Source organism: Peromyscus californicus, unplaced genomic scaffold (genome assembly GCF_007827085.1).
Source record: "Peromyscus californicus insignis strain IS unplaced genomic scaffold, ASM782708v3 Scaffold_10__1_contigs__length_136768540, whole genome shotgun sequence".
NCBI classification, from domain to species: Eukaryota; Metazoa; Chordata; class Mammalia; order Rodentia; family Cricetidae; genus Peromyscus; species Peromyscus californicus.
Genome location: NW_026294391.1, coordinates 84,946,282 through 84,968,482, shown reverse-complemented (window position 1 = coordinate 84,968,482; position 22,201 = coordinate 84,946,282). Strand labels below are relative to the sequence as shown.

General features: G+C 38.7%; 2 protein-coding genes across 2 annotated transcripts; one reads left to right on the top strand and one right to left on the bottom strand.

Annotated features, from left to right (window-relative positions):
• The first annotated feature begins 927 nt into the window (after positions 1-927).
• On the top strand, positions 928-1,590 carry LOC128115441 (non-histone chromosomal protein HMG-14-like). Its single transcript, XM_052746112.1, has one exon. It carries the CDS (start codon positions 928-930, stop codon positions 1,219-1,221), a length of 294 nt encoding a protein of 97 aa, XP_052602072.1. The 3' UTR covers positions 1,222-1,590.
• Positions 1,591-12,153: 10,563 nt separating this feature from the next.
• On the bottom strand, positions 12,154-14,888 carry LOC128115435 (melanoma antigen preferentially expressed in tumors-like). The gene is made up of 3 exons (XM_052746097.1): positions 14,599-14,888; positions 13,550-14,131; positions 12,154-12,667 (listed from the first exon to the last, which is right to left on the bottom strand). Exons 1-3 carry the CDS (start codon positions 14,886-14,888, stop codon positions 12,154-12,156), a joined length of 1,386 nt encoding a protein of 461 aa, XP_052602057.1.
• Between the last annotated feature and the right edge of the window lie 7,313 nt (positions 14,889-22,201).

Below are 22,201 nucleotides of genomic sequence, written 5' to 3'. Positions count from 1 at the left end.
CATGAGCAGTCTGCTGTGGGATGGTCTGTATGTCAAATGTGTTGCTGATTGGTCAATGAATAAATCACTGATTGGTCAGTGGCCAGGCAGGAAGTATAGGCGGGACTAACAGAGAGGAGAATTGAGAGAACAGGAAGCTGGGTGCAGAGAGACACTGCCAGCCGCCATCAGGACAAGGAAGATGTAAAGTACCAGTAAGCCACAAGCCACGTGGCAAGGTATAGATTAATAGAAATGGATTAATTTAAGCTGTAAGAACAGTTAGCAAGAAGCCTGCCATGGCCATACAGTTTGTAACCAATATAAGTCTCTATGTTTATTTGGTTGGGTCTGAATGGCTGTGGGACTGGCGGGTGTCAGAGATTTGTCCTGACTGTGGGCCAGGCAGGAAAACTTTAGCTACAAATGGCGTCCAACCAGTTGGCAAGAGTTTCCACCTGGAACCTGAAAAGATTCTAAAACGGAGCTAAAAACAGCTTCCTAATTGTCTCTCTCAAATGAGCGGCAGCTTGCCAGTTTGAGCTACTTGTGGGTTCCTGGCGTGCATGCTCAATCTGCAGTATGGCGGGAATGAGGCCTCTGCAAGTGGCACATTAGGCTGTGTGGTGGATTTAGCCTTTGCTAGTACAAAAAAAAAAGAGGTTTCTGGGCTACACGCTGCTTTGATAGAAGCATAGACCCACTATTTCTGAGAGTTGATGGCTCCCAGACCTGGCGGAAAACGTATCACCGCCATGTTGGGAAGCTGAAGTGGGCGGAGCCAGCAGCGCCAGTGCCCTTTCAGGCTTAGAAGGCTGCAGTTTAAAGCAATAGGCTCAAGCTAATATAAAAAAATAAGCCATGGGCAGTTTGTTTGGTGGCGGCCGAGGCGGCGTAGCTCCGTGACGGGTTCGGCCTTGCACACGCCTCCCACCCAGCGCCGCCACGATGCCCAAGAGGAAGGTTAGCGTGGATGGAGCGGCCAAGGCGGAGTCCAAGCGGCGCTCCACGAGGCTGTCGGCCAAGCCCACCCCTGCCAAGGTGGACGCGAAGCCGAAGAAGGCCGCGGGCAAGGATAAACCATCAGACAAAAAAGTGCAAACCAAAGGGAAGAGGGGAGCAAAGGGCAAACAGGTGGAGGTGGCTGACCAGCAGACCACAGACGTGCCTGCAGAGAATGGAGAGGCTGAGAACCAGAGTCCAGCCTCTGAAGTTGAAGAGAAAGAAGCCAAGTCCGACTAACCATCCATCGTGTCTGTCAGTGTCCCCGCCTCCCTTCTTGTACAATCCAGAGGAATATTTTTATCAACTATTTTGTAAATGCGAGTTTTTTAGTAGCTCTAGAAACATTTTTAGAAGGTGGGAAGAAGTCCTGCCTCATCCCATTTTTTAAGTGTAAATGATTTTTTTAAGAGGTTAAATCACTTGCTGGTTGTTTATTTTTTGGTACAACCAGAAAAGAGCAGGATACTGAATCAGGAGAGGCTGTGACTGTCTCGGGGGTCACCATAACATTCCGTAGAGGGGGCTAGTTTTATATCCTACAACACAAAGCATACTTGGAGTCTTGGTCATGCATTTGTGTCTGGAATATTTTCAGTTATTTCTGGTCTCGTGTTTCTAGTAGAACTGTATCCTAAAAAACCACTCCTTGGTCCTTGCCCTGTCAAACTGTCTCTGGTCATGGCAGTCCATTTTCCTAACAATTGTGATAAGTGCTGTGAAAGATTGAAATTTTGAATATGTACTGTATGTGGCATAAAATTGTGAGTCAGTGGAATTAAGGATTGTGAGCATTTGATTGTTATGTGAAGTCTTATGGAAAACTTGCCAAGTTTAGGATGGAACATCACTGGAATAAGTTCAAAGAGAAACAACACATGGCTCTTCTGGGTACGTGAATACATTGTATGACTCTTAGAGTTTGGGTCCATGTTTTAAGAATTGAAATGTCTGTGTACTCAACCAATAAAGTCTCAGTTGTGAAAGAGTAAAAAATAAAAATAAAAAAAATAAGCCACGTAAAGATGGCTACCACACAGAGAATCTGGATTATGTTCTCTTTGATATTCGTAACTGAAGAAAAACATTTGATTGCAAAAGCTGTTGAGTTATGCCAAAATGTATATTTTAAAGGTACCTTGACTTCAAAATTTGGATGTAAGGATATGTTGCTTTGGAAAGGAGGCTCTGCTTTTGTTTCCACAGAAAGTCAGAGGCTATGGATTTGTTCCAGATTAAGATATATCAGGTTTGACTAGCCAAGACCCCCTGAAAGGTCTCTGATGACACCATGGCCCAGATGATCCAACATCCAGATCCATTTCAAGGCAACTGGCTCAGACGATACACCCTCATGGACTACTCCATAATCCTAAAATATTCTTTGTGTCCCCATAAGATACAGCGCCACCCTCCAGCAGGAAGTAGTAAGAGAAGCTACGCCCAAATTCCCAAATATACCAAGTTAACTTTGGAGATGTGTAAAGGTTAAAACCTTCCATTTTAAGAAAAGAAAAGGGGAAGTGCTGTGGGATGGTCTGTATGTCAAATGTGTTGCTGATTGGTCAATGAATAAATCACTGATTGGTCAGTGGCCAGGCAGGAAGTATAGGCAGGACTAACAGAGAGGAGAATTGAGAGAACAGGAAGCTGGGTGCAGAGAGACACTGCCAGCCGCCACCATGACAAGCCACATGTGAAGATGCCGGTAAGCCACGAGCCACGTGGCAAGGTATAGATTAATAGAAATGGATTAATTTAAGCTGTAAGAACAGTTAGCAAGAAGCCTGCCACGGCCATACAGTTTGTAACCAATATAAGTCTCTATGTTTATTTGGTTGGGTCTGAATGGCTGTAGGACTGGCGGGTGTCAGAGATTTGTCCTGACTGTGAGCCAGGCAGGAAAACTCTAGCTACAGCAGTCTGCTGCAGATAGATTTTGGCACAGTGGCACCCAAGTGACTTTTGCTCAAGTGAAATGGAAAGATCCCTGCCTGGGATTATGGAATGGTCCCGATCCTGTGTTAATATGGGGTCAAGGACATGTTTGTGTTTTTTCACAAGAGGAGAATGAAGCTCAGTGGTTACAAGAGCATTTGGTAAGGAGCGTGGAACTAAGGAAGGTCAGCTCCAATGATGTTCCTATAAAGGAACCAGAATGAAAGTGGCTCGATTAGTGTTTTTGAGGTTTTGTCACTGGTTAATGCAAACAGTAAGGAAATAGAGTTTGGAGCTGTGCTGCTTTTGGCTTTACTAGCTCCTTTAGAAAAATACTTTATCACTTAATAGCTGTGCAGTATTTTTGTGAATAGCTTTACAGCAACTAAATACAGTAATTTCACCTTCAGCATGAAGTGAAGTTTTTCAGTAGAATAAACCAAAAGTACTGCTGTAATAGAAACGTTTGTCTGAATTGAAGCACTTAGGGGAGCTATTACAAATCTGGGTGAAGGGACTGCCTCTAGTTAAAAACCGTTTACCACTGACAGTGCATCTCTGCTGAAAGGTTGAGAGAACTCAGCAACTTTGGGGTGTGGCTTCGTCCCAAGAATGTTACAGTCCCCTAGCAACAACTATCACAATTCTATAACGACAACACTCACTAAATCCCAGTGTTGTATAGCAAAGCTGACTATAAACTCTAAACTTTAGAAATGATGTACGTACTTCTTGTCTAGTTAAGAGAATCTTTCTAATAGAGATAGTGATGATAATTAAGAGTAAGAAGTAGAAAAAGATGAAAAGATGTGAGTTTGTAGAAATTATTCTGTCTTGTTAGATCTGTGTTAAGAAATCTTTAGGTGTTTGCTAAGTTAGATATATGCTAATGGTAGCCCTATATGTTTGTAAAATAAATCTATAGAGTTCCTTTAAGAATATAAGCTTGCAGCTGGGCGGTGGTGGCCCAATCACAGCACTCGGGAGGCAGAGGCAGGCGGATCTCTGTGAGTTTGAGGCCAGCCTGGTCTACAGAGCAAGTTCCAGGAAAGGCGCAAAGCTACACAGAGAAACCCTGTCTTGAAAAACAACAACAACAAAGAATATAAGCTTGCAAGAAGTATCTAAGGTAGTCCTAAGACATGTAGTAATGAGCTTGTAAGAAGTAAAGATGCTAGTGGTAAATGTAAGTTTAAATAAGAATTTGTAAATGTAAGTTTAAATAAAAATGTAAGAAGTAAATAAGTAAAGATTCTAGTTGTAGAAGATGAAAATAAGAAGTAAATAAGAAATATATTTGCTAAAGTAGTTCTATAGTTTCCTTAAGAAGTATAAATAAGTAGATGTTAATATGTTATATATAAGATTGTAAAAAGTATAAATATTGAGTGTGAATCTATGCTTAATGTATATGGTGAAAGACCCTGAGACACAGAAGTTAGTGTCCTAGCAGACTGCAAAGTAGGCAGTCTGAATGATTTCAAAAGCTCCAGAAGGTGCTAAGAAGCTAAGAATGGTGGATGCCAGAACCACAACAAGGCATCCGCAGCTGAGATCCGTGGAAAATCAACGTAATACAGAAAAGCCTGAGATAACTGCAAAAACGGTGCAGTTTAAAATATTACTGTAACTAAGAAGGTCTCTGACTTGAGAATGAAAGTTGCAGAGATGCAGAGACAATTGTGTAAACTAAAATTGTTAGCTGGAAAAGTTTTGGGTGTAAAACATCTCTTCATATTTGGAAGTTGAAGTCTGATATCAGAATTTATTTATTTTTGAACTTTTTGAACATATTGAGATAAAATACTCATAATGAGATAAAACTACAAAAAGATTTTGGTTATGGATTTCTTCATATTTGGAAAGCTAGTACCAGAATGTATTTGAATTTTGGGACTTAAGAAATAAAATTAACAAGTGATTTCATTGCAATGTGATAATTTTGAATTTACTTATAGTAATGACCTGGGAACTGTTTTCTGGAATTATTTGTGTTAAAAATGGAACTGTTTAAATGAAAAAAATTTATTGTTTCTACCTAGAGTCAAGATGCAATTTTGTGTATGCATATATGCTTTATTAACTGGTGATTTGCTTTATGGAACTGTGTATGTAAAAATGGAATTAGTTATGGAACTGGTTTTGTGTTACAAATGGAACTGTTTAAAAGAAAAAGTTTGGGTTTTCTAACTAGGCTTGAGATTTTGTTTAAAAAATTATAAAGAAAAGGGAGAGTATTCCTTAGTCTATTTAATTTAAAAAATTGTTGTCTAAGTAGATGTCATGTTTTGTTAGTAAGAAATGCAAATGGGGTATACTAAGAGACTACTTTTAAAGTGTAAAGAGTTTTATTAAGAAACTGCTTTTGAATGTTTTGCTAAAAGTTTTCAAAGTGTTAATGGTTAGATTGAGAATACTGCATCTCAATATGGGTTTATAGGAATTGTATAAGTTCATGTTCCTCTAACTAGGTTTGGGATTTTGTTTAAAAAATTATAAAGAAAAGGAGGAGTTATGAGTGAATTAAGGTTGAATTTTGTTTGCAGAAATTATGTTTAACCTATTGATATTAATGCACCCTGGTTTTGTGGAGTTAAGGAAATATTAAGGTTGGATGTGAATACATCAGAAGTTTTTCCTATGTTCTGTTAGCAAGAAAATTCAAATGATTAAGAGGTAAAGTTGTAAGACTGAGAAAATTGTTAACTATATATAGCACCATTTATGTTATTTCAAATGGTTCTGTAAAGAGTTTGCCTTGAATTGTAAGATGGGGAGAATTGTGACTATGTATGTATAGCAATATTTTTGTTAACCTGTTAATGGTAATGATGAAGCTAAGGGATTCTTTAAGTTTTCGATTGCATTAAGTTTTTGGTTTAGAAAGGGTTTGAGGCAGCTAAGACTGCTGTAGTCACCTTTTTCAAAACAGAAATGCCATCTTTATCACCCTCTGCTCCCATACTGGGAGGTGTAACAGCTATGGAGATTGCTGTAAGCTATTAATAATGAGTTATTTTTTATATATTAAGAAAGGGGGTTGCCGGGCGGTGGTGGCGCACGCCTTTAATCCCAGCACTCGGGAGGCAGAGACAGGTGGATCTCTGTGAGTTCGAGGCCAGCCTGGGCTACAGAGTGAGTTCCAGGAAAGGTGCAAAGCTACACAGTGAACCCTGTCTCGAAAAAAAAAAAAAAAAAAAAAAAAAAGAAAGGGGGACCTGTGGTAGCCCGTTTTCGGGTTCCTATTGGCTTTGCCCAGCAGGTCCACATACAGGATGATTAGGACCACGGGCCTGAATGCAGGTGTGTGAAATGGTCTGCACTGGGCTGGGCTAGGGGTGGGGAGGTCTTTTGCTCCACCCCTTGGCGTCTCTATAAATATCCTGGAGCAGAGACAGTCAGGGTCCGTTAGAATAGGTTCCAGGCCCTCTCGAGGCTATCCTTTATTTTCTATCTGTTTATCTCCACAATCTAAATCCTTCTATCTAATATTTTCTGCTGCTCACACTCAAGAAAACTCTGGGGAAATGCGGGGTTGGTGGGTAAATGCCCAGTAAAAATACATTATAAACCAGAGGGCCCTCCTTGTATCCTTGGCTCAGGGTGAATGGAACTCTCTGCTCTTTTGGAATACAGGGCCACTTCAGATTTCAGTTTGGCAAAGTTATATCATTTTTATTTGATCTTGTCTGCTGGGTTCTCCTGTAGGAGCTGATTTAAAAGGGTGATATTATATAAGCTTTGCAGAGGGAAATTTTCAAAATTTCTGAAAGTCAGCTAAGGAAGCTCTGAAATGAAAGGATATTCTATATTCTAGTGTGAAAAGTCTCAATGAAAGGATATTCTATATTCTAGTGTGAAAAGACTCAATTGGAATAACATAAAAATTCTCCACAAATATTCACATTTACATGGTTATATTAAAAATGTTATCGTCTTTTATTGACAACCTAATTTTTAAAATCTTGCTTGTGTGTATATGTGTATATCTGTGTGTATTTGAACATGTAAATGCAATTACATACAACTGTGAGAACAGGGTGTCAGATTACCTAGTGTTGGGAGTTACAGGCATTTGTGAGCCAACCTATGTTGGTGCTGGGAACCAAATCCAAATCCTCTGTGGAGTGCAGCACCTGCTCTTAACCACTGAGCCATCTTTCCAGCACCTCTGGACAATTCAATTTTAGAGACCATTTGGAAAACAAACGAGTTACCAGAAACTACTGAGGGACAGAAGAATGATGCCAGTGTGTGAATGCACAGAAAACAATGGGTACTGAAACAGAGAGCTGAGTGAAAGACATAATCCCAGGCCTCAGGAACTGGGCACATGCTGAAAGGGGAATCACAGGTTACTGTGATGCACTGCTTAATAATACTGGAAATGTCAAATGTAAAATACCTAGAAAAATCAGAGGAGATTTTTACACAGGAGTTATTTGAAGATAAGGGGCAGCTTTGCAACAGGAAAGGGGCCAATGCAATGGGACAGTGCTCTCTGATCCTGAGCTTTCTGGGTCTCTCAGCTTGGGGCAGGAGTTTTGAGATGTGATGGAGACTGGAAGGAGTAGTTCTGAGGCGATAAGCAACTGAGCTTTTGAGACCATAGAGTACAGGCTCCCTGCACGGGGTAGGGCATTCCTAGGGTCTCTCTTCTGCATCAGGTATGTCAAGCTTTAGGCCTGGAAAACAGTAGTGATTTCAGAGTTCAGATCACAGCCATGTGCAGGAGCATGAGGGAAATCCATCTAGGACAAGTTAAACATGGAGATACACCTGGAACTGTAGGTGGGGCAGAGTCTGACCTTAAAGTCTAGTTGTGACATCAAGTCTTACCCAGATGTGCAGGTACCAGAAGTTCACTTGAAAGTACAGCGGCATCTGTGAGACTCACCTGCAAGTGTTGGTGAACCAGAAATACATACCTAAACATATACATATCACATTGCATCAACTTTTCTAAGTTCACCAAGATGGATCACAGTTTGTCTCTAGGTTTCCTAAACCGAACTGACAAATACAGCTAACGCTACCATCTTTTATTACATTTTCAAAGCCCACACCATTCTAACATTTCTCACTATTCTAGTTCAGTACGTGAGTTTGGGACTTCCAGGGGTTGTTGCTTGTATTTTAAATTTTTCCATTTTTATGTGTATGAGTGTTTGGCCTGCATGGATGACTGTGTACTATGTGTGCACAGTGTGAAGAGGCTAGAAGAGTATGTCAGGTCCTCTGGAACTGGAGTTACAGTTGGTTGTGCCCACAGTGTGGGTGCTGGGAATCAAACCCCAGGTCCTCTGGGATAGCAGCCAGTGCTCTTAACCACTGACCCATCTCTCCAGCTCCCTTTCTCTATTTTTATGGACCTTGAAAAATTCGTTATTCCAAGTCTTAACCTCAGGCGGGTCTAACTAAAATGTCTCTGACTTGGAAATCGTCTTCATGTAGTAACTAAAATGTAGATATTGAAATATCCACTTTGAGCCTCCGGGTAGAATATTTAAATTTCAGTATTTTCAAATGCTAATTTTGGAAATTAAGGCTGAGGGGAGAAAAAAAAACCCTCTGCTGTAGGTTTAAAAACATGATTTATGGGATGGAGAGATGGCTCAGAGGTTAAGAGCAGGCTGTTCTTCCAGAGGTCCTTAGTTCAATTCCCAGCAAGCACATGGTGGCTCACAACCATCTGTAATGAGATTTGGTGCCCTCTTCTGGCCTGCAGGGATAAGTGCAGACAGAACACTGTATGCATAATAAATAAATCTTTAAAAAACATGATTTATAAAAAAGTAAGCTGATTATGTTAATCTATTACACGTAATTTAGAATCAGATAAATATATACTGTCTTACAAAAGAAGGTATTTTGAACTTCTTAAACACCTGTTAAAAGGAGCCAGGGAGATAGTACAGCCAATAAAAGCACCTGCTGCCTTACCTGACAGCCTGAGTTGAATCCCTTGGACCCACTTGGCAGAAAGGTAGAACCAACTCCTGCAAGCTGTCTTATGAACTCCACATGTGTACATTTCTTTTGCATGTTAAATGTGGCAAAATATTAAAATGCTTTGAATAGAACAAATTATATATATATATTTGAATCACCCCACAAAATAGTGGGTTTCACTATGGAGTTTCCTTATTTTTAATTTTACAGGAAATCACAGTTAAGAGACTTTGAATTTTTAAAGAGATCTTGGATTGTTAATGTACTGAAAAAATTAAAGGCTGTGGTATTTTTAAGGTCATACTCTTTTATATTGTGATAATAACATGAGCTATTGGGGATAAACAAGGAAAGGGTATAGTTCAGTTGTTATGTTTGTGTGGCAAACAGGGTCAACAGCCCTGGTTAGTTTTTTTGTCAACTTGACACAAACTGAAGTCATGGAAGAAGAGGGAACCATAGATGAAGGACTGTCTCCATCAGATTGACCTATAGGCAAGTCTGTGAGGCATTTTCTTGATTAATGGTTGATGAGGTAGGGCCCAGACCAGTGTGGACACTGCCTCCTGGGCAACTTGCCCTGGGTTGTATAAAACAGGTAGCTCAGCAAGTCACAGAAAGCCACTAAGCAACTTTTCTGTCTCTGCTCCTGTTCAAGTTCCTGCCCCAACTTCCCCAATGATGGACTGAGATTGAGACATGTAAGTCAAACATACCTTTTCCTCCCTCAGTTGCTTTTGAACAGTGTTTTTACCACAGCCATGTAGAAGCAACATAGTACACTCCCTTGGGTTATTTTTCAAATCTATTGAAAACAAAGTATCGAGACCACTTTCTTACACTAGGAATTTCCAAGAATACCCTTCACATTGTCAATATGACAATAATGAGTTCCAAATTCTCTCTTCATTGTAGGGTCTAGTTTTCACCTCAGGGTGCAGTGTCTCTGATAGAAACATGGCACCCAAGGAAGGATGGAGGAAAGAGAGAGAATATGCCAATCTTGATGGAGTTGCCTCTTCCTCAGTATTCTGCCACTGTTAACACACTGGTCAGACTGTACTTCTGAGAACATGGGATCCCAGCTTATTCAGAGAATATATAGTAAGAGCCATATGGAAAAAAACAAAAAATAAAATTCAAAGAAACAGGTAGACCTAATTTTAATATTTTATTTAGTAAAAAGTGCCAAAAACTCCACAATTTTTAACTTGGAAACAATGTAAGTAAATCACTCATTACACTGGCATATTAGTAGGTCTTTGAAATTTTGTACATTACATGATACAAGCATTATGGAAAATATGAACAAATTTGAAATGTATCACAAAAGAAATATGACATATTAATTTCAGTATATTTTAAAATGCTTTTTCTTACTTACTTGGAAATACAAGGTTGCCACCAAAAAATTAATAAAATACAAATGTTAACTGTTTTGTCAGTTTACCTATTATAATAATGCCTGTAAAATGTAGTTTGATATATTTACCAGTATCACTACTAAAAACAAAATTCATTTACTTTATCTGTGGTCAGACTGAAACTGAGTTTGACCACACTTAAAAAAGAAATCGCCGGGCGGTGGTGGCGCACGCCTTTAATCCCAGCACTCAGGAGGCAGAGCCAGGCGGATCTCTGTGAGTTCGAGGCCAGCCTGGGCTACCAAGTGAGTTGCAGGAGAGGCGCAAAGCTACACAGAGAAACCCTGTCTCGAAAAACCAAAAAAAAAAAAAAAAAAAAAAAAAAAAAAGAAATCATTTTAAATTTCTAAGCCATTGCTTTTACTAATTTATTTCAGTAAGAAAACATTATGTGTAAATGATTACTTACAGTCTATTCTTTTTGTTAGTCAGTTAAATGCAGTCGTTTTGTCATTTCAACAGGTGGAAGGAACAAATCCTAATCTTATATCTTTACCATGTCTTTGCAATTCAGTATGCTGTTTCAAGAAATTAACAATACGAGTAAGATATTTTTATGTGTCCATGTTCATGTGTGGGAGGAGGTGTGTGCACTTCCTTGTCTCTGTGAGTGCGTGTGTGCTCACGCACATGCTGACATGCACGCCAAAAGTCAGTAACTGTTTTTTTTTTCTTCTACACATATTTTCTGAGGCAGGATCTCTCACTGAACCTCGAATCCCTAATTTGCTAGGATGTCCGGCCACATGGCCCCAAGGCCCTTCCTTCCTCCACCTTTTTACACTGGAGTGACAAGTGTGCACTTTGATGCTCAGCTTTTTACACAAATGCTAGGTTCAGACTGAGCACAGGTGGGCTTGTGTGGTAAGCAACTGGACGACTGAGGCATTTCCTTAGCCCTGTGTAAATTATTAACTATAGACTTTACACACATCATTTCTAAGAAAGTCTAGGATATGCAAACTGAATTAATAATTATGTTATGTTCTGGGTATAAAATAAGTTGGACTCAGTACTCACACATGGCTAGTATGTATCATACCAAATGGGACACAGCTAGTGGAAAAAGAATCAAAATATATAGGGAATTATTTATACAGCTAAGGAAATGACAGGATTAAAGGAATTGGGAGTAGAGTGAGAGAACTAAAGGAAGAAGGGGGAATATTATGGCAAGGAACCTAAATCCCACCTAAAATTCATGTGACAAAGACTGGAGAGCCAGCTGAGGACTTCATGGGAAGTAGTGGAAACTTTAGGGCAGGCCTACATCAAGGAAATATTATATTTATGTTCTTGAAGGTTCTATTGAAACCTCAAAGCCTCTGCTATCTTTTTTTCCCGGCCCCACTATTAAATCCTGATGGATTTTCAAAAGCAACCAAAAGTAGCCTAAAGTAACTTAGGGTATGAAAACATTGTCTTCAAAAACCACCAACCCTTCCACAAATATAGGCAGGAAAGGCTGTCATTGTTCTGATTTGTGTGATATACCAACAAGCAAACCAAACAGGATGGGCACGGATAGAGCAAACTAGGGCTTGATCATCCTGTATTATATGCAATACACATCACTCTGGTCAGTAAAATGAAATATAACAATAGTAGACAAGACAAGAAAACATTCTTGGGTATTCCTAAACTGAACAGCTTTTATGCTTTCTACTCTCACAGGAACTCTCGAAGTCCTCCATTTTTTCTAAAATATTCTGTGTTGGAATCAGTTACATACCTATATTCCCTAAGTGTAAATTCCTACAATGTAAAGAACCTTATATATTGTGTGTGTGGGTCCAGGAAATAACATTTAGTACTTAAATAGTACATATCGGGTTGAAACTGTGTTGGACTGTGAAATTTATTCTAAGTAAGTGATCCAGTTCATGTCAGCCCTCTCTGCAAGCTCTAGCATCACCTTCAACTGTAGTTGTACAATAGCAAGCTTCCTTCGGTCTACACTGCCCTGAAAAGGCCACAGTTCATAGCAATGTACAGGGATGGGATAAATCACATATTTTAGATTCTTCAAGGGTGTTAAATTATTCATGATAGTCACAAGCATAGGCATTGTGATGGGGTTAGAAGCAAAGCAGAGGACACGGAGTTGAGTACAACGAATCAGGGCAGGGATAAGAACAGAGATTGCAGTATCATTTATAAGGCAATGATTTATCTCTAGATGTCGAAGAGTACTAGAGAGATTTACCAGAAGGGTTTGAAAAGGCTCAAAATCATCCCAATACACTGGGTTGTTGCTAAGATTCAACAGCTTTAGTCGGGAGAAATGAGGGCTCTGGGCCAGAAATCTGAAGTCTCTGTACGAAAGATCACAGAATGTCAGATACAAGAAATGCAGTCCAGGTGGCAGGACTCTGTAGGGAGAAAACAACAAAAAACTTCTGAAGAATGAAGACTGAATGAAGAAAACTATACCTTTATATCTAGAATAAACTACTTTTCACATGCATTATAATTGGGTATTAATGTGTTAATGTGTGCTTTAATTCACTTAATAGTTTTGTGACTCTGAGAATTTGTTTTAGACAGGATCTTACTCTGCAGTCCTGGCTGTCCTGGAATTCACTATGGAGAGTATACTGGCCTTGAACTCACAGAATCTGCCTGTCTTTGCCTCCTAAATGCTGAGATTAAAATCCCTTGCCACCACATCTGGCTGAACGTTTTGTTTTCAACACTGAGATACAATTTCCTTTAATATTAAGAATGTGTGCGGCACATTATAATAGATGGTTTTAAGAAACATAAAGAGAAAAACTGAAAGCACATGATACTTACAACATTATCCATTGTATATTTCAGTTCACCTTTTTGGTGGGGAGGGATCAGAAAGAGCAGGCAACTGAAAATTCCCTTTGGACAGTCCCTACATACCAACCTCTACTTTCATGGCCTATGCCGTGGGGATTACATATCAGTAAAGTGATCTGACATTGTGAACTATGGGCATCTACGATTAGGTGCATCAATGCTATAGAACAATGTCTTCCCCTATCACATTCCCTGTTCCTCTTCATATCTAGAAGGCTAGTGTGTTTTTCACCTTTTATTTCTGCACTTGTCTGTACATTGCTGGCTGCTTAATTTTTGTAATTCTTTCTCCAGTTTCAAATTCCCAGAAGCAACAAAGTAGAAAGCATAAAAGCTGTTCAGGAGATTAGGAATACCCAAGAATGTTTTCTTTCCTGTCTCAACAGGCTCTCCAGGAAACCCAGGGCCCTGGCCCAAACTCTTACCTGAGGACTCTGTCCAGATGTCCTGTGAGACAGAATGAAGACAAGCTGACTTCCTTAAGGTTGTTCATACGTTGCAAGTGACCGAGGAAATTTTTAAAGAGTTTCCCACCCGGAGATCTAAAAGTGACTTTAGACAGACTGAGGCTCTCTAGGTGGTCTATCTGAGACAGGACATTTGTGATATCACTCAGCAAACCCGTGTCAATTGACAACTGACCAACACAGTTGAGATGAAGAAAATTCAGGGTGTATTTGCTGTCACACAGTTTATTAACTTGCAAATCTAGACAGCATATGTGCAAAGACCCTGAACTCTCCCTAATTTTACTTGTAAGCAAAACCATAAATTCTATTTCCACTAAGGAGCCATCTAGGGTAAGATCCACTAGTAACTCTACAGGCCTAGGGAACTGAACCATCGACTCTGAATTAACAAAATGATGCTGCCCTTCTATTTTCAAGATAGAGCTGTCAGAATAAGCACAAGAATGAAAACAGAAAGGTTCCTTGATGCTGACTTCATAGCTTGTGGTCCTACAGTCGTTGTCTTGCCTTAAGTCTAGGATCCTCAGTTTAGGTCTCCTGTAGGGGTAAGAGGAGATAGAATAGTTGAGAAATAGACAATGATAGTGAAACCGAATAGAATCAACCGTGACATCTAGGAACTAATTCTTTTACCCATAGCTGACACTCCTTTTACTATCAACAAATCTTTCCCATGAAAATTCAGCCTCCTCCCCCGAATCCTTTATACACCTTAGATCCCCTCCAGTCTTAAAGCTCCTGTCTTTCTCTTATGTAACTAACACCTGTTACGTAAACCCATCAATAGAACACTCAGTAACAGATTTCAAAATAAACATTGAATACAATCAGTAACCGATTTCATAATTAACATGGAATACAATCAGTCGTTAATGTATTACCAAGTTTGTGGGCAACAGCCTCACACATAAATCTTCAGCATTTACTTGTTTCTCCTTTTGAGAAATTAGCAGGCTATGGTATAACTGCCTCTGTCTTTCCATGTTTTTATTATACAGTCTTACCTAGAAGCAGAGTACCTTGAACGATGCACTGGAAGATTCTCAATCATGGGTTTCTGGAGTTCATGTTGAGGATCCTGTACAGTTAATGACCCAATATGGAGACAGTAATAGGGCCACACTTTCACCATCTCACGCAATGTATTCTTATGCCCACCCTCGAAGGCAGCAATGAACAGTGGAACAAAAAAGACTCTTGGCATATCCTCCAGAGCCTGGATTGCTGCAGACTCATTTCTCAGCAGACTCTGTATAGCGAGATCCAACAGTGTCTTTGGGTTCTTTGCATCCATCTTTGTGAACCTGAATCACAAGGCAAAATATTTAAAAGTTCTGGGAATACATAGCCTCTTCTTTACTTTGCTAGCGCTGGTTGCAGAAATTTAAAGAATAAATGAACCAGATAGCCAACACTAGATACATCTACTATAGACACAGATTAGAAATTGACTTGTGAGTGTATAAAGGTGTGTGTGTGTGTGTGTGTGTGTGTGTGTGTGTGTGTGTATTACTATTCCCCCTCCCTTGTATATAAAGTATGTATGTGATAAAACACCATTAGAAATTGGTAGTAGGCTGAGTGCTGATGGAATATGCCTTTAATCCCAGCACTTGGGAGGCAGGGGAAGGTGGATGTCTGAGTTCATAGCCAGCCTGTTCTGCAGAGGAAATTCCAGGATAGGCTCCAAAGCTACACAAAGAAACCATGTCTCCAACAAAGAAATAGGTAGTAAGAAAGCAGAAAACAATTTTGGTCATTTACCTACCTGACTTCAGTATTTTTTTCCTCAATAGTATATAAGCTATGATGAAGAAAAATCTAAATCTACAAAAATGTGGTACAATAGAAAATATTAAAACATCAAATTAATTGTGATTAAAGAGAAAAATAAAGACATTCCAGCCCTTGATTTGTCTCACTCGTCTCACTGTATTTGTGGCAGACGAAGACACCAAAATGGCACAAGATAGACATGAAGGAAGATGGTTAAGAAAACTTAAAGTTGATCGTAAGCATATTCGGAAAATCTAGTCATGAATTCAGCCTAAAGATGAAAAACAAAACATAAAATCAAAAGAATGCAGTACAGTTTAGGGCAAAGACTTCAGAACTGTTCCCTTCAAAGCTGCATGTTGTCTCACATGTGGAAAGTAAGAGATAGTCAATCTGATAATGGAATACTGACATCTGGGGTCTGGTATCAGTGCCAGGGTTGAGGTGGCAAAGCACAGTTGGATACGATTCATGTAAGCTAGAGGTTCGTATGGACACATCACAATGAGTCTCATCAAGATGTATTATGAATATGTGTTATAAACAATGAATATCAAAGGCATATCAAGTAAGTGATATGGAGCTTAGTTTAAAACTGCAATCTTAAAAGACACAGACTGTGGGAAGAATACATTGATGTGGTTAGGAGAAACATTCAAGAAAATTTGTTAATGGTGGGAAAAGAATCACAATGAGGGGGGTTAAGAATCTTGTAAAACATGAAAGAGTCAGAAAGCTCCTAAGTTTTTCTTCTACTTCGGGAACAACTTCAAACCCTCTAAAAGACCTTCACAACACTGATAAACAGAAAATAGCATTATTAAATGAGATAGCTTTGAAAACAATATGAAAAAGCCAAATAAAGAAAAATCCCAGGCAAAAACGTTGAAACCATAAGAAAACAAAATTAATGTTGCTCATCACCTACCTAATACGGTTCTTTGCTACAGCATCTCACACACATTATGGCATTGTCCTTGGATAAATGACTTGATGACTAAGATAAAATTATCACACTTAAGAACAAAAAAGTGGAACATATTCTTGAGGCTTCCAGGATTTCTATCTCAGGGATACATTGTTCATGCAGTCCTAAAAACGTGTCCCAGGTTCTTCAAATGATGGTCTTCTGTTGTAGCTCAAGGTGTAAGAGTGTTTAAGTACATCCTATCTGTCAAGAACTTTCTTTTGTGTGAAGAAAAGCTCAAACAGTCTTGAAAGAAAGGGACTGGGCAGTCTCATGGAACAAAGCAGCTGATTTCACACATTGTTTCAAATGTTAGTGAAATGTATTCACAAAGTTGCTGTTTGTGCTCTATTACAAGATCACCATGTTCCATTCCTAGGAATATCTGTGAATATTCCAGTATTTTGGTTCAAAATTCAGTTGTGGATGTGCCTACTATGATTGAATAAGGACTCCAGACTCCATTATAAGGGTTGTGGAGCAATGCTATTTAAATTTGACTATTCCCTGACAAATCAACATTAAAAAAATTTCTTCCTAAGTTCTCCCTATGTATAAATTTAATTCAATTTCAAAAATATCTACATTTTACTGAGTTAGACAGCCTGATGGTAAAAGTTCATATGTGAAAGAGTACACAAGAATATCTAAGAAGAGAGAAGGAAGACACTTGAGAAGGGACTCCTGACACCATACCAAGAAAATGAAAACTTTCTAGAGAATTTCTATAATTACAGTGTCTTACCTCTTCTATAAGAACAGACAAATAGCTGAATGAAACAGGTTAGAAAGCTTAGAAATAGAAGCCAACATGGATGGACATCAGTGTTTAATGAAGGGCTGAAAAGATGGCGTAGCAGTTAAGAGCACTAACTGATCTCCCAGAGGATATGGATTCAATTCCCAGTCCTGGAAACCATCCATAACTCCAGTTCAAGGGGATCTGATGCCCTCTTTTGGCTATGAAGGGAACTGTACAAACGTGCTACACAGATATATAGGCAGGCAAAAAACCCATACACATGAAACATAATTAAAATAAATAAAAACCCCAAAGGTGACATGGAGAAGCCACTAAAGGAAAAACAGACATGCAATGTACAGAGTGAGACTTGATTTAAAAAATACCTTAAAGTAGATCCATGAAACATGCCATGTATAAAGTAACTAAAAATTGAGTTAAAGAATTAAGCAAAAAGTGGAATCACACAACTTCTTCAAGAACACACAACAGGGTTTCTTTAATCTTACTATAAGGAAGGGATTTCTTAATGTCACTCAAATTCTAGAGGTAAAGAAAGGAAGCAATAAGTGATCTGACCCAATGAAAACCACAGAATTTAAAAATATCAAATGCAAGCATTTCAAAAGAGAACTTACAGACTGAAATGATGTAGCAGTAAAACATCCCAGACAAGGGGAAACTCTGCTTCCTATATAAAGAACTCAAAAACTGAGGAACAAAGGCCCCAAAATGAATGAAAATGAAGAAAAGATATGAACTAACAGTTCACACAAAGTGTCAAGAAGAGACAAAACAAAAAATAAATGCCCAAATTTAATGACAATTAGATGTATGCAATATATTAAAATAACACTGAGTTATAGCTTAGTCTCTGGTAACATACAGGCAAAATTATAAAGTGATTTGTGTTCTATTATTAGTGAAATCGTGAGGAATAAAACTTTAAATATCTTACAAAGATCTACTTCTATAAATACAGATGTGTGTGTGTGTGTGTGTGTGTGTGTGTGTGTGTGTGTGTGTGTGTGTGTGTGTGTATACCCAAGGATATTCAGTGAAGCATTATGTATAATTTCAAGATATAAACAATTAAAAACCTCACACAGAGGTAGATTAAAAATGGTATGGAATAGCCATACAAATGTGTCTGATGCAAGTGTAAAAAAAAATGAAAATCTCTTAAGAAATGTTAGGGAGGCATTTCAAGAAATGCTATTAGCTTGGAACACTTAGTCCCAAATGTGTTATCGCCTTCAATTCCCTTCCCTCAGGGGACCAGGGAACTCTCCAAAAGAGGAGGCAGAAAGATTATGAGCCACTGGGGATGGAAGACTCCAAGGAAACAAAGCCTTCTAGATACAACAGGAATGATGCGCTTATAAACTCACTGAGACTGTGGCAATATGTGCAGGGTCTGCAGAAGTGAACACAAGCCCCCATCCCTAACTCAGAAGCTATTTCTAAATTTCTCAAAAAGGAAAATTAGTTTTCTCCAAGAGTCTCACTGGATATACAAACCAGATTTAAGAGCAGATTCTATGCCTAGCAGTAGATGGTTAACACAAAATGAACTCAATGGTATTTTTGGAGTTTTGTTTTGTTTTTTAGTCCATAATGCTCTATTTGGGTATTTTTTTTTTAAAAAAAACCTTACAGATCTTTTGCATATATATTATGGTTTCAATGTTGTTGGATAATCTTTTTGTACACTGTGATGATGTGTCTTTTCCAAGGCACCTTCTGTTTGGTTTAATAAAGAACTGAATGGCCAATTGCTAGGCAGGAGAGGATAGGTAGGACTTCCCAGCAGAGACAGGAACTCTGGGAAGAAGAGAGTCAGAATTTGCAAGTGAGACACAGAAGTCAGACAGTGTGGAGGAGAGGTGACGGTTCATGTGGCAGAATGCAGATTAAAATAAATGGGTTAGTTTAAGTTTTGAGAGCTAGTTGGGAACAAGCCTAAGCTAAGGCCAAGCTCTCATAATTAACAGGAACTCTTCATGTCATTATTTGGGGGCTGGTGGTCCAAGGAAATTCTGACTACATTTCAGATTGTGTTTTTATAAGTTTTCTCTGTGCGTGAATGTGTGTCTCTTGTGCTTTTTCTGCTTTTTCTTTTTGCTGTTTGTCTGTTTGTATTGTCCTATTCTGGTTTGATTTTATTGTATCTTAGTTTATATTATTTTGTTAATCTTATTTGTTTGTTTTCTAATGAGAGAGAGAAAGAAAACATACAGATTTGGGTGAAAGAGGAGGTGGAAGGAGCTGGGGGAACTGAAACTATAATCAGAATATATTATATGAAAAAAATCTATTTTCAGTAAAGAAAGAAATGCTCTTAAATGAAAAAGCAGAAATGTGCACCCTATGCTCTCATGGAAGAAGGCAATGTAAGAAAACATGTTACATTTCCTTCGTCCAAAATAAACATAAGTGATAGTAGAGCAAAAAGTGAATGATATGTTATTCCTTCAATGAAGGATGAGAAAGAAATGGGAAATGAGAACAAGGTAGCAAGGTGTGGTACTTTTCCAAATACAGAGATTTGTATTGGATTATCTTAATAATAGTAATATTTCACATACCCAAAATAGAAATACAGTTGGACTTCCACAGCAGCATCTGTTGTGGAATATTAGTTTAAGATGTGTTACATGCGTTTATGCTGTGGAATATTTGATAGTGATGCAAGGATGTGCTGCTTTCTTTTATGTTGCATTTGTTTAACTTTGTAAAGCTGTGTTACTTTGCTTGTCTAAAACACCTGATTGGTCTAATAAAGATCTGAACAGCCAATAGCTAGGCAGGAGAAAGGACAGGCTGGCCTGGCATGCAGAGAGCATACATAGGAGGAGAGGAGAGGCAGGAGTTAGAAAAGGAGGAGAGAGGACACCAGAGACCAGCCACCCAGGTACACAGCAAGCAGCAGAGTCAGAAGTAAAGAAAGGTATACAGAATAGAGAAAGGTAAAAGCCCCGATGTGAAAGGTAGATGGGATAATTTAAGTTAAGAAAAGCTGGCTAGAAATAAGCCAAACTAAAGCTGGGCATTCATAAGTAAGAATAAGTCTCCATTTATTTTTTTGGGAGCTAGAATGTGGGCACCTAAAGAGTAAAAGAGTAAAGCAAAACAAAACAAAAACCAAAAATCAAGCATCCCTGCATGTTGTCAAGATTTCATGTCTGGTGCCAGGTATCATAAATTAAGCCATTGCTGAAACACTATGGTGAACATACCTCCCGTACTAAAATGAGCAACGCGGAATATGGGTGCCATTAAAACAGGTATTTTTGTCAGAAATGTATAATTCCAATACAGTCATAAGAAAACATGAAATTCTTTGGTAAAATAACCATAGAAGCTGTGTACATACTTTGTGGTAAGCAGAAAGAGTCAGAGAACTAGGTGTAGTCACATGCCTGCAATCCCAGAACTCAGGAGGTGGAAGCAGATGGACTAGTAGTTCAAGGTATTCTCAAGTACATAGTCAGTTAAAAATGCACCTTGGACTACATGAGAGACAGAAAGGCTGTCCATCCAAGAGTAGCAAGCTACAAAAGCTCCAGCACCAGTTCCATGGTGGAGGTATGAGGAATGAGGAAAAGCCACTTAAAATGTGGCAATCCAAATATAATGTGTCTCTGACCAAAAAAGATGGACACCCCTACCTGAAAGGTCAGCCCAAGATTCTCACTAACATTAATTCAATCTGGGAAATTTGGGACTGTGACTCTGCTGTTGGCACTAGTCCACATAAAAGGAAAAAATATTTTTTTCCTCTTCAGTGTCTAAGGGCTATCCAGCCAGGTGCACTCTGGAGAGAGGCTAACTCTTTGAGACAAAAATACTCTTGGAAATAAGAAAACAAGGAACAATTGCAAAATGAGAAGCACTAGAGAGAGTCTGCCAGACCAGCTTTGTGGGAGACACCTGTCGAAGGCAGTGATGGGCTGGGTGAATGACAGACAAGGACACACTATACAATGTAGGCAGTAGATCCTCTGGTAATGAAGGGCCCACTGCTCTGAGGTCCTATCACTTGTGTGTTCATGAGCAATCACCACCACCTGGTGATGACTGAGGACATTGGTGATCCCATGATTGAGGTTGGGGAGCAGCTCTACATCTACATCCACTTACCTTCTGTGTGGTTCAATGCTGGTGAAATGGAGAATCCTGAGTTGCAGGTCCACAAAGGCCTTAGAGTGCAGCAGCCTCCTCCCTCTCACAGATGGTCTACTGTTGGGCGAGAAATGAATGCACTAAGACCCAAATTCCAGCACAAATATCAGTGCTCTATTTCCTTCTCCTGTCTGTCCTCTTCATTTACTTTATTCATTTATTATTATTTCTACTTTTACAATAGAACATTTTAATTAATTATTTGAATTTTTCATACATGCATGCAATGTATTCTATTAGTATTCAATCCCATTCCTGCCCATATGTTCTCCCAGATCCATTTCAACCTTTAAACATCCCCCAACTATATGTGCTCTTTCTCATAGCCATTGACTACAATTAGTCCCACTTTTACCCAAACTGAGTTTAAATTTAATATATTACTCTATATTATTTCTGTGAGTATATGATTCATAGTTGTTGGTGCATGGTAGATAACTTTAATACTTTCTGAGTGTACTTCTATATGTAGTTTAGCTATTACAGTGGTTTCTTTCTTTCTTTTTGGAACTTGACACTGAGCACCCCACAGAGGGTCAATACCCTATGAGAAAGGTAAACTTGAAGACATACTCATCCAATGTGATATAGATATCACAACACAAAACTATAAGAAATATGAGAAAGCAAAGCAGATAAAACTATCTCCTCAAATGCCATATCCAAAAAATTGAAGAAGTGTTTAAAATGCTGGACAAACAGTTTGAAAGTATACTTGAAAAAGAGTTCAAGGACTTTCACACATATGAATGAATGGATGAAATCAACTCAGAATGTGTATGTATAAGTCAGCAACATAGATGAGAAAGTCATAAGGAGTTTGAAAGAAAACAAATAGAAATTCTGAAAATTAAAAACTCAATTCCATCAATAAAAATCTGTAGGAAGTCTCACTAATAAGCTATATTAATCAAAATTTAAAAATAAAGTTTCAAGA

Excerpts from the sequence above, each read along its gene's own strand:
- LOC128115435 (XM_052746097.1), bottom strand. The coding sequence starts at position 14,888 with ATGGATGCAAAGAACCCAAAGACACTGTTGGATCTCGCTATACAGAGT. Across the intron at positions 14,132-14,598 it reads TCAAGGTACTCTGCTTCTAG|GAGACCTAAACTGAGGATCC; the intron begins GTAAGACTGTAT and ends TTACCCCTACAG. Across the intron at positions 12,668-13,549 it reads CATCTGGACAGAGTCCTCAG|AGTCCTGCCACCTGGACTGC; the intron begins GTAAGAGTTTGG and ends TTCTCCCTACAG.
- LOC128115441 (XM_052746112.1), top strand. The coding sequence starts at position 928 with ATGCCCAAGAGGAAGGTTAGCGTGGATGGAGCGGCCAAGGCGGAGTCC.